The following is a 13,453-nucleotide window of genomic DNA, read 5'->3' on the forward strand; positions in this document are numbered from 1 at the left end:
GCATGGTCGACACGCGTGAAAGAACTGCAAGCCCGTGAATAAGGTGATGTTTGACTGTCTCTCTCGTCAATGTACACAAGCTTCCCCAATTTGCAAACATTTTCAGAGACAACCACAATTTCAAACGTTCCTTTCCTTCTACTCTTTAATACTTCTTCAGTTCTATCCTTCCATGCTTCTTCCTGCACAGACTTCGTCTTCATTTGCCAAATTTATTGTTTCTTCAAGTTTTAACAAGTAAGTTATTTAAATATTATTAATATAATTAGTAGATTAACTGTGTGTTTTTTTTATTTGAAATAGAGATAATATGATAATAATATATATAGTTGTTATTTAAATTAAATAGTATTTATTTATTAGTAGTTAAAAAAAATATATAAATAAAAATTATACCTTTATTATATATTTAGATGAATGATGATGATGTTAATTAGTAATTAGTACTAATTAAATATATTTTAAATTTAAATATAATATTTTAGTTAGGCTATTTAAATTAGAAAATAAAATATAATTGTGAATTTAATTTATATGTTAAAAAGTTTAAATTTAAATAAATATTTAAATATGTTTCAGTTTTAATTTTATATTGATATTTGAATTTAAATATATTTTGAATTTATATATATAAGTAAATTTGACGTTACTATATTTTAGCTTTGTTTATAAAATTAAATTTATATTTAAACATATGTAAATATATATTTATAATTTAAATTTAAATATATTTTAAATTTAAATATGTATTTAAATTTGACTTTAAGTTTATGTTGGTATTGATTATAAATTTAAATTTGAATTTGAATATATTTAAAATTTAAATCTATATTTAAATCTACCTTAAAATTTGACGTTAAATATATTTTGGTTTTAATTAAATATTTAAATTTAAATTTGAATAAAATTTAAAAGTATGAAAATACATATTTATAATTTAAAATTATATATTTTTGAAATAAAATACAGTCCAGAAAATGTCGTTAATTACATTTTGGTTGGTTTTCGGTATTTATTTAAAATTGAGTAAATATATATTAATAATTTAAATTTAGATATAAATTAAACATGTTTCGAATTTAACTATATATCTAACTTTGAATTTGAATATATTTATAGTCATAATATATATTTAAAATTGAAAATATTTTTAATTGTTAATTTAATATGTATTTAAATATATATTTAAGTTTGATTTAAAATATTTTTTAATTTAAATATATGTTAAATATGTTAAAGATATTTGATATTTTTTATAAATATCTAAATATAATAAATTTAAATAAGAGTTAATTTTTTAAATTCAAATTTAATTTAAATATGAAAATATTTAAATTCAGACTAATAAAGTTTATAAAATATATTTTTTTCAGGAAAAAATAAACGCAGAATATGGTTCGTGACATTACGCGTCCTGAAGATCATATTGTTGAATATCTGGATCGTCCACCATATGTAATTATTTTTTATCTTTGTTCATTTATTATTATTATTGTTATTATTATTGTTCTTATTGTTGTTGTTGTTGTTTTTGTTTTGATACTCATTATATTTCTTATTTTGTTTCAGAATTCAAGAGATTTGGGATCAAGATGTCTCCGCCAAGATGTGTATGATCCCCGAGTTGAAATCGAGTTACGGAATAGTGGATTTTATCACATATCTCAAATACTAGGAAAAGTTACTTCGCACAATGCACTTATCAATGCCTTGATTGAAAGATGGCGCCCGGAAACTCACACATTCCACCTTCCATACAGTGAATGCACGATTACCTTGGAAGATGTTGCAATGATTTTTGGACTCCCCACGGATGGTTTACCAGTGTCAGGATTCACAGATAGCAGTAGTAGTAGCCTCGAAAATGAATTCATGATACAATTAGCGACAGTACCTACTGCAGCTGATCACAAAGGAAGCGGTGTCAAACTTGTATGGCTCCGCACCCTAAAGTGGCACATGCAGTTAGATACCGCCTTGGGCAGGCAAATGTACGTAAAGATTCATATATTATTATTGTTCGGCACAAATTTATTTTGTGACAAGTCCGGAATGACAATCCACTGAAAGTTCTTACCTCTGCTCCGTAATTTTGCTGAGATTATGGACTTTAGTTGGGGTTCAGTTTGCCTGGCACATTTGTATAGGACACTATGTCGGACATCACGTTATAATTGTAAAGATGTGGATGGTCCATTGGCGCTGCTTTGTGTATGGGCTTGGGAACGGTTACCGTTCCTAGCACCTGTGCGATCGCAACCAAACTTTCCGCTTGTGTGCAGGTAAGGTTACTAATGTTAATATAACATGTTACTATGAATTATTTAGTATGCATTGTTCAAATATATGATTTAAATATATGGATTTAGTATAATATAGTTTCATTTTATTTTAGCTGGATTGCTTGGAGCTTGCAATTTCATGGCTATAAAAAGTGGACCATCTCGCATATTAGGCAGTTAATAGATGATATTCCTACAGATGGGGTAAGTTTTTTTTATTACATTTGTTAGTTTTATTATTATTGTGCATTGTTTTGTAGTTATGTTTATACGTTTGTTTTGTTATGCGTTTGCAGTTTGTGTGGAACCTGTACAGCCATGAACATATGGAAAACATTGTAGTTCCTAATAAAATCTTGCAACATCGCTTAATGTGGAGTGCAACTGTGCCACTGATATCATTTGAGTGCATTGAATGGCATGCATCAGATAAGGTCAAAAGACAATTTGGTTTACAGCAGGAAGTTCCTAGTCAACCGATGATGCTTGCAGAAGCTCACAACATGGTCCGACTGGACTAAAGAACAAAGATTGGAGAGATGAGCATTATGCATACATTATGAGATGGACAAACCGTTTGACCTCTGTTCTGGTTGGTGATCCCGTAGTGCACTATGAAGCATCTGAAGCGTATATGCAATGGTATAATGACAAATATGGAGCCTCACCACGTTCACGCAATCTTGTATACTGCACATTAAATTCACGCACAGTCCTATAATAGCATGTAAATAACCAACAAAACAAAATCAATAAAATGGATGCTATATGCCTTGTAAAAACAAATACGCCTTAGTTTCACAATAATCTACGTACCCATATTGACTATCAGCTTCTGTAAATATGGTGCCTTGAAATTCCTCAAAAAGTTGGATGTTATGTGCCTAACACAAAACATTAGGATAGCTCTTGGAGGTTCCCATGATCCATTACTACGAGCTATTGCTGAGGTAATAGAGTCGTGAGGATCAGAGATAAGCCCAACACCATCTCGAGTCACCACATGTGTGCATAAATGAGTAAGAAAGAAGTGCCATGCATCAGAAGTTTCACCCTCAACAACGGCAAATGCAAGAGGCACAATATTGCCATTGCCATCCTGAGAAACTACAACTAGTAGAGCTCCTTTATATTTCCCGTACAGATGTGTCCCATCCACCTGTACGATTGGCTTGCAACTCCTAAATGCTCTGATGCAAGGATAAAAGCTCCAAAATACCCGCGTCAGTATCCTTACATCAAGGACTACCTCATCCCCTTGGTATGCTGGTGCAGTTTCAATCTCGACTGCTGCTGATGAATCTTTTGTACCATTGCTTCAAACCACGACGGCAAAGCTTCATAAGATGCTTTCCAACCACCAAAAAGGTTTGCAATTGCCTTTTGCTTCGCGAGTCATGTTTTGCGGTAACTTGTCGTATAATTGAATTTTGACTGCACTTCAGCAATTACAGATTTCACTTTCAAAGATGGATCAACTTCAACCAATGGCTTTATCACCTCTACAATCATGTCTGAATTTAGCTTGGCATGATCTTGAGAAATTCTAGTTCTAGTGCATGTGTGACTACCATTGTATCGCCTTACAACCCAACAAAACTTTCTCTTAATAAGACTAGCTCTAATAAGCCAATCGCAACTTGTTCCGTATTGTACACACTTAGCATAAAAAGTCGTTGGCTCAGATTCACACACCCGGTAATCCACTCCCCTGCGAATGGTATAATCTTTAATTGCTGCAATAACAGTCTCTCTAGAACTAAATTCCATGCCAACAACAAATTCACCGTCCGAAACAACAACAAGATCTACAGCAATAACAATAACAAATAATTCTAACTATTGCTTTACAATTCAATAATAATAATAATAATAATAATAATAATAATAATAATAATAATAATAATAATAATAATAATAATAACTGCTTACTTGAATTGATATATTCAGGAAATTCTGGTGCATTCATAGCGTCTACATCCAAGGCGTGCATGAAAGAAGGCTCTCTAGATGGATATTGGCTCGCCAGTGCATTTGCCACATCTGCTACGTTAGACTCAACTATTATATCATCTTCACCCACTTCTTCAATTGGACCAACAATATGGTAGGTGCCCTCAAATTCCTCTTCGCTGTCACTATTATAAACAGTCCAGTCGATGTTAGCCTCCGGTAAATCAACCTCAACTAATTCTTCAAACTCAGCATACAATTCGAGAATAGACACTTGTGCCCATGTTTGTTGGTAGATCAAAAACATTCCTTGCATACTTCCTTCGTCAACCACATGCATCATTTGAAACTGAACGAAACCACCGAACACTAAAACAGGCTATCTATAAAAAATATTAACGACTCTCTTTAATACTTGATTATCACCACATTGACAAAGTATACTCTTAAATTCCTCGTATGTTATTGCAAAAGAAATAACAATATCACATGGATTCTCACAAACAAAACTCACACCCTCAGATGTTTGGAGAAAGATTTGACCATTATAATACATTTTCAAACTAATACCTCTTTCCATTTTTATACTCTTACATTCTCAAAAAAATAAAACACTCTCACACTCAATCAACCTAATACCGTTCCTCCTTTTATAGTACTTCAATTATAATCTTTTATTTACGAAAATACAATACGCAATTTGCGGATTAACAATACGCAATTTGTGTTTTTGCAATTCGCAGTCTGTAGATTGACAATACGCAGTCTGTGTATTGACAATACGCAGACTGTGTATTGTTCCTTTAATATTAAATAACACAATACGCAGACTGTGTATTGTCCCTTAAATATTATAAAATTACAATCCGCCCTTTGTGTATTGTCTTCATGGCTGTGGCAGGTAGAATCTGCTCCTGACAATTCGCAGAGTGCGAATTGTCCCACCGCCACAGTTTTGCAAAACACCCTCACTTCCAATATTGAGGCATTACACCAGGTTTTTTACAATAACTAAAAAAATGAACCACATATAAAAACTGATATTTAATTAATTAAAATTTTTTTAGCATTGCTATCAAAGATAAATAATCAATCAAAATTAATTAAGTCAAAGTCAAACATAAAAAATTTGGCATCAATAGAAAAATCAAACTTAGAAAATTACAAAAACACTTAAAAATACTAACTAAATATTCACTCTTGAGACATCAACATAGCTAGATTTTCACCTTCTAAAAAATTCATAAACTTTCAATAATAAGTGCCAAATCAAAAATTCATACTTCACCTTCCTACAGAAATTAACACTCACAATAACTAAGGCTATTCACATTAAATGCATTATCTTCTCGTAACACCCTTCAATCAATGACATCTTTCTTTGTTAATACCAAATAACACTCTGTCCTCAAATATATAAGCCACTAATGTTCTATACACTTCTGTCGAATAATGTATTTAATTCCAGACTCATGGTTTTAAGTTGAGAATAGTTAAACATTTCACTTTATAAATCATATAGCAGAAAAATAACAATCATAGTTTACATTCTTTGAAATTCATCCATGTATACTATCTTTCTGTGATAAAATTAAAAATTATTATACCATGTTGCTCTCATAGCTTCTGATGCTCTTGCAATGCTTCTCCACTTATTCAAGTCGCTAAAGTCTCTTAATACTCCATGCTTAATTTCCAATGATCCAAGACTTTTTATGAGGTTTATCAACCTATTTCGTTCAAAATTGAGATGTCAATTCTTGAGGTTTTCGTTTATTAACCAATGTACCAAGTTTTGACTCGTGGTGATAATGACAAGCTTTTCCACTAAAGTTATTGCTTCTTCAAGAATAAATTGGACAATATTTTACTCCTTTTACCTCGCCTATAACATTATTTTCAGCACTCAAGAACTCACATAAGAACACCAAAGAAATATTATTTGAATTGAGGAGATAATCTGCCGTCATCTGTTTTTCACATATGAATTCTACACAGAACTACCAAACCTTCTTGCCATTACTTTGATTAGTAGCAAGTCTTCTCTCGAATATCTTCTTTTGTTTTCATTGAGCCCCTTTTATGTTGATCTTTACTCATTCTGACCAATAAAACATAATTTCATCCCAAACTTGTTCACTAATGATTTTTTTATTTTCAAAATTTTTTTGTTTTTTGTCTTTTATGTAGATCAAATAATAGCGAACCATAGATTGATCCACTGTTTTTTTGTATGATTTATTGATTTACCACTTTTTGGTTACACCAAGCATCAAAGAAGTCTTTAAGCCCTTTCGGTCATAGTTATTAGAATCGGACCGGACCGGTCGGTTCGACTAAAAATTTAGTAAACCGATAATTTAACCAGTTTGATTTGTCTTTTAGACCGTTCCTGCATTTAACCCGGTATTGACCAGTCAAACCCGCCAAAAAATGGACAATTTAGCACGACCCGAACGCAGTTTTGTTGAATGAACCGTGCGCATCCATTGGTGGACAAGCAGCGTGCAGGTTCACAATAGGAAGCATGCTCGTTCCACTAAGCCATACATTGGCAATAGTAATACATAGGAAGAGTTTCAAGTGTTGGTATTCCAATTGTTTTAACCGTTGATCTGAATTATAAAAAATATATATAATATATATTAATTAAAATCAACAGTTAAAACAACTGGAATTAGGAGTATTTGCGGTGCGGTTTGCTTCAATTTTTTAGAGAAAAGTCATCCGATCCAATCGTTTAATTGAATTGCGGTTCGGTTTGGTTAAATTTTTTTACCAAAATCATCCAAACCAAACCAAATCAATTAAAATTGGTTTGATTTGGTTTAGTTTGTTCGATTTTTTCAATCATTAGAAAAATATAAAAGGGTAAAGTATACTTTTTGTCCCTAAAATTTGACAAAAATTTCAAAAATACCCCTAAGTTTTATTTTGTTTCAATTTTATCCCATAAGTTTTCGATTTGCATCAAATATACCCCTGATGGCTAATTTTTCAAACAATTTGAAACCGATTCAACAAAATTTCATAAGAACAACCCTTCAACACAAGCAAATCAAGCATAATTTTCATACATTATTGTTAGATTGATCTTAAATTTTTTAAAAATTTAACCATCGAAGATATATTTGGTGCAAATAAAAAACTTTTAAGACAAAATTAAAATAAAATAAAACTTAAGAGTATTTTTAAAACTTTTGTCAAATTTTAAGGGCAAAAAATATACTTTATCCAATATAAAACTATAGCCATCCTTGCCTAACAAAATTAAGCCATAATACGAGAGTCATATGAATCATAGTAAGCAAAACTTAACTGGTAAAGAAATTGACCAAATCATAGCAATAAGAATATGGGTGGTGGTGGAAAGCACCACCTATTATCAATCAATCACTACTTCTATACGCTGTACATGTATAAGGTGATTTAAAATTCTGTCTTCCAAAAAAATATTATAAAAATATGAATACTTTAGCAACATGGTTGACTACTTGACTATATGCTGATTATATTTTAGAACTCAATCATTATTATTTTCAATGACTAAATTCAGTAAAGAATAGAGAACTATAATCAAATAATAATATATATACAAGAAAAATTAAATAAATAATTAGAAACAGGTCAAAATTAGAACAACGCTAAAATTAAAACTACATAAATTAGAACAAAAAACCACAAATTCAAATTAGATAATTGAAACAAGAACACTCAGAACAATTTTTCAAAAAAAAATTATCTAAGAGCCACAAATTTTTAAGTTAGAGAACTACAAATTATCAAAACTGCAAGAACAAATTAGAAAGAATAGAACTAAGAATCCTAAACTAAAAATCATAATAGCAAAATAAAAATAAAACTAAATATTAGAACAAAATTAAGAACAAATAACCAGATAAAAAAAATTAGAACAAATAATTTACTTGAGAGGCATCCCTATTCTAGGTACAAAGGAATGCTACTATACTGACTGCAGTGCGAACGACAATGGACAACATTTTTGAAGTGTGACTGACGGGCGACAGGCGACGGCGGCTTCACCTGCGATGGAAGGAAAGGAGAGGCTGCGACAACGAGAGACGGAAACAGCAACTGGGAACTGCGAAAGGAGGGAGGGAGGGAGAGAGGACCGCGCCGAGGTGCTGTCCGCGAGGCTTTGTTTGGCGAGTTGACGACGGTGATGTGGACGGTGAAGGAAGACGGTGGAAGGGGCTCGACGGTTGGGGCTTGGGGATTGGGATTGATGTTCCTTCGTTAGAGAGAGACTGTGAGAGATTAACACATTGTTTGGAATAAGAGATTTTGAAAGGAAAGAAAATGAAAGAGTAGAAAATGAAAGGAAAAGCCCATTTTCCATTGTCTGGATCAGAGAGGAAAATGAATGGAAAACAAAAAAGTTACCATGGGGCCCATACAAATTTTTTCTTCTCAATGCTGCGAAGAAAACTACAAGAGAAAGCTAAACAATGTTGAAATTCCAAAGTTACCCTTTCACTAACAAAAAGCAAAATCCCTAACCCACACTCTCTGAAAAATTGATGTACTCTTCTCCTATTTTGCCGGCGTCCTCAACAGAGCCACCACAAGTTTCCACCGTCCTCAACATCACTAGCAGCTTCGTTGGCATCGTGAGAGCTCCACCGCGTCTTCATTCGTGTAAAGTGCAGACGAAGGTGATGTTCTTTAACACACTCCCTCATAACACGGTTTTCTTCCATTGTGATGCGTAATTTTCCAGTCATTCTAGATAAAGACTGTTCAAGAAATTTTGATTTCAATTGTTCTTTAGCTATGTTATCCTTAAAATATCCAAGCAATCGACTATCATCATTTATATGCTTTATCTTGCTCTCTACTGTGTCTTGGTGTGGTCTCATTTCAAACTTCAATTTTGACTTTCCTAAAATAGTTATGTAGATACCCACAATAGTTAAAAGATACAAATAACAAAACACATTATGAAATAAATAAATTGAGATTTCAAGTTCATTATAAATTCATTTCAGAACCTTTCTTAGGAAATGAGGTCATTCAAAAATTAAAACTTAATTTTTTGAATTTGACAAAGAAGGGACTAAATAACTGTTAATTTGGAGTATTCAATGCAACAATATTTTGAATCAAATACTTTAGCAGTGTGATGTAAATCTTAGATATTTTGAAGGGTTATTTAGCCCTTTTGTAGTACTAGCAATTTAATACTATAATATACACTTAGATAAAATAACAAGGCTACTGAAAAGAACTTGAATTGCTAAAAAAATCCTTGTTAGCAATTTAATACTATAGTATACTTGTTTCTAACTTAAGGTTACTCAGTCAATAAACAAATACTATTTAAAAAGAGGGACAAGTTAGTACGGTGCAGCCATCAAATTAAAGGCAGGGGGCCTACTTGAGTAAGAAAAACATGTTTTAGAATATTCTTTGTTAGGGAAGACTTTGCTGCTGTAAGCCTGGTTGTGGGACTACTCTGCCATACATCTATGAGCTTTTGATGGCCTTTGAATTGGTTTCGTTTCCCGGCTGCTATATACAGTACACATGTTTCTATTTGTTCTCAATTGCTCATGGATAAAGTGTGTTTCCTCCTTGAAAAGTCTAAGAAATTTTAATTGCATACTTTATATTTAATTTTGTTAAATTTAAATCTACATGTATGTAATGATAATTATCGTTGATAAATTCTAATTATATTCTTATTGTCTAAAAGTAGAGATTAATTTTTGTGTTACATACTGATACTAGTATAGTATAATTATTAATAAACAAAGTTTTAAGGAGCTGGGAGTTTCAAATTTAAATTTTAACGTTCATAGAGTATGTACACATGTTGCTCAGTTATGACAATCATTTATACATGTTTGATTTCTTAACTTTCTTTTTTATTTGTTTCCTTTTTTTGTATTGATTTCATTTCTTAATTATATCCTTCTTTTATTTTCTTTTTTATCTGCACAAGAAGGCATTTGTGCAACATATTTTCAACTAATATTTTACATAATATACAAAATGCTGCGTTGGTTAAATTACTTTTTGGTCATCTAAATTATTAAGTGCTTTTAGTAGCCAAGTCCATTGAATTTTGGTGCTAATCCAATGCATTGAGTAATATATCATGTGATTTACAGTTTTTGTTTATCATTTATGACAGTGAGCTTTGGAATCGAGTTTGGCATTTACAAGTTTGCGATAAGTACCACATAACAAGGTATTTTTATACTGTGTAACGGGACACCATAATTTTATATAAAGCTTTAGTTTTAGTTTTTTGTTCCACAACAAATGAATTGCTAAAACGTGACCACATATGTTACTTTCTAGTTACGTTTATGTTTGATATGTTTACTTTAAACATTATATTTTTATAGATGGATGGTGAGAATATTGAGGATGCGAATGTAGAAGACAAAACGAACGTCATACCTGACTTAGGATTTCAAGTAAATCAAGTCACTTCTACTGACCTGTATCATCCTGAACCAATACAAATCTTAACTCATGTCAGGGAAGAGTTAGAAAAGAGACAACATATTTGTGTCACATCCCTTTCATGTGTTACGGTGCATACGTTGTATTCTTTAGAATTTTTATCACAATATAGGCCTAGGCAAATCAGTTATGAAAACTTGGAAAGAGAAAATAGGCGTACGCAGTTAATGACACAAATACTGACGTCTGAAAAATGCCGCGATGTCATACGTATGGGCCCTGAAGCATTTAGGCAGTTATGTCAAAAGTTAAGAGGAACTGGTAGAGTAAAGGATTCAATTCGCTCTACTGTTGAGGAGCAAGTCGCTAAATTCCTACATATTATAGGGCATAATGTGAAAACTAGAACCATGTCTTTCTTCTTCCACCGTTCAGGGGAGACAATTAGTCGTCACTTTCACAATGTCCTACATGCTATTCTGTCGTTAGAGGGAGAGTTCTTCAAACAACCATCTGGTGAAGATGTTCCTTATGAAATACATAATAGTAGTCGATTCTATCCGTTTTTTAAGGTACTAACTCTTAATTTAGTTAGTGTCATTTATGAAATTATATATGAAATAATTACAAAACTGTTATGTGAATATGTCAATATACTTTTGAAACAAGGACTGCATTGGAGCCATAGATGGAACTCATAGTCGTGTGAAGGTATCAAGGGTGGAAGCCCCTCGTTTTCGGGGAAGAAAAGATCATCCAACACAAAATATTTTAGCTGCCTGTGGGTTTGATATGAAATTCACATGTCTTGGCTGGTTGGGAAAGAACTGCCTCTGACTCTAGAATTTTGAAAGATGCTTTAAGTAGGGAACATCCACTTCGAATACCCAAAGGTTTATGATAGTGTTATTTATGAAGTCGTCTATATAAAGTTAAATTCATAGTCACAGTATACACTAGTTTAATTTGTGTGTGTAACTAGTGTAGGAAAATATTATCTAGGCGATGCTGGATTTATGCTAAAGCCTGGGATACTGACACCATATAGGGGTGTTCGGTATCACTTGAAAGAGTATTCAGTACGTGAGCCACAAAATCCCAAAGAATTATTCAACCACCGACATTCTTCATTAAGAAATGTCATCGAAAGATGTTTCGGAGTTCTAAAGAAAAGATTCCTAATTATAGCCGGTGACACAGAACCTTATTATTCATTTGAAACTATGCGAGACATTTTTTTGGCATGTTGCATACTGCATAACTTTTTAATGGGTGTCGATGTTGATCAGTCTATAATTGATGCGGTTGATCGAGAATTGCTATAAGAACAAAGCATAGATAGATCACAATCAAATCAACCACGTGATGAGGAATATAGGCATGCATCGTTGTTAAGAGATAACATTGCATTCGAAATGTGGAATGTGTATCAATCATTATAGGTGATTATGTTTCTTATATGTGAATATGTATATATATGTATGTATAGTTTCCACTCAGAATTGTTTGATTGGATTTTTTTTTGAATTGTTACAGGTTACATAATGCCGAATAAAGGAAAGAAAACAGCAGAAGCCAATCAACCTTTGAAGGACAATTTAAGATGGTCTGATGATATGGATGAAGTTTTGCTAAATGCATTAGCAGAGGAAGCATCGAAAGGTAATAGGCACGATGGCTCGTGGACAACTGAAGCATATGCCAATGTTGTGAAGACTTTGAGTATATCAATAGGCCCTCACATAACAAAGAATCACATAAAGAATAGAATGAAGACATTGAAAGATCATTTTGCTGAGGCATATGACTTATTTCATCACTTAAGTGGATTTGCATGGAATCCTGTAACTAGAAAGTTTGAAGCTGAAGAGGAAGTGTGGCAAGACTTCATTAAGGTATCTTAAACTTTGCTATTATTACTTATACTATGATGAAGTTAGTCAACGAATAATTTCAACACTTGTTTATGTAGGAGAAACCACAAGCAGAAAAATGGAAAAAAATGCAAATTAAGCATTATAATACTTTGAAAGAGTTGTTCGGAGCTGATAGAGCTACTGGTAAAGGGGCTGCTACGTCACGAGAAAGGATTCAAGAAATTGCTAGAGATCACATTAATTTGAATGACTCATTTGAAAATGTTGGATTTTCTGACATAGATGTTAATATGGGACATGATACCCCAACATTTTTTGCTAATTTAGATTCACCAAGTGGTCCTCATAGTCAACCAAATCAATTAGGTGGGACTTCAACGTCAAGAGGAACAAAGCGTAAGTCTCCTATGAATGATTTTTTGGAGGCACAATATGAAAAAGTTGCTTTGGGAATTACTACCATGGCCGATGCTGTCAAAGAGGGTACTTATCTGTCTAGCAAGCTACATGACGTAGCTCAGAGGCAGGTTGAATCAGCTAAGAGACAAGCTTCTGTGGCTGAGAGGCAAGTTTCGGTTGCTGAAAAGCAAGTCTCGTTAATTGAAAGACAAGTTGCAATTGCTTAAAAAGGGTTGGCTATTATGCAACAAAGTAGGCCTCGCCTTTATAGCGAATCAGATGTATGGGATATGTTGACTGAATTGGGTCTGATAGGTTCAGCTCGGATGCAGTGTTATCAGTTTTTATGTGAAAATGAGCAGAAAAAACGCCAAATTTTTGGGATCCCACCTGAAATGCGATTGGATGCTCTTTTTCATTTCATGACAGCTGCTGGTGTTCGCTTAGGAGATATGGTACTTTCATAAAACATTAACTATTACAGGTATAACTTTTATACGTACTTAA

General features: G+C 32.6%; 1 protein-coding gene across 1 annotated transcript; it reads left to right on the forward strand.

The window, feature by feature from the left end:
* Positions 1-10,609: 10,609 nt before the first annotated feature.
* LOC140183553 (uncharacterized) lies at positions 10,610-11,995 on the forward strand. Its single transcript, XM_072232004.1, has 3 exons — positions 10,610-11,242; positions 11,340-11,485; positions 11,653-11,995. The coding sequence occupies exons 1-3, from the start codon at positions 10,610-10,612 to the stop codon at positions 11,993-11,995; spliced, it is 1,122 nt and encodes a 373-aa protein (XP_072088105.1).
* The last annotated feature ends 1,458 nt before the right edge of the window (positions 11,996-13,453 follow it).

Source organism: Arachis hypogaea, chromosome 3 (genome assembly GCF_003086295.3).
Source record: "Arachis hypogaea cultivar Tifrunner chromosome 3, arahy.Tifrunner.gnm2.J5K5, whole genome shotgun sequence".
Taxonomy (NCBI): domain Eukaryota; kingdom Viridiplantae; phylum Streptophyta; class Magnoliopsida; order Fabales; family Fabaceae; genus Arachis; species Arachis hypogaea.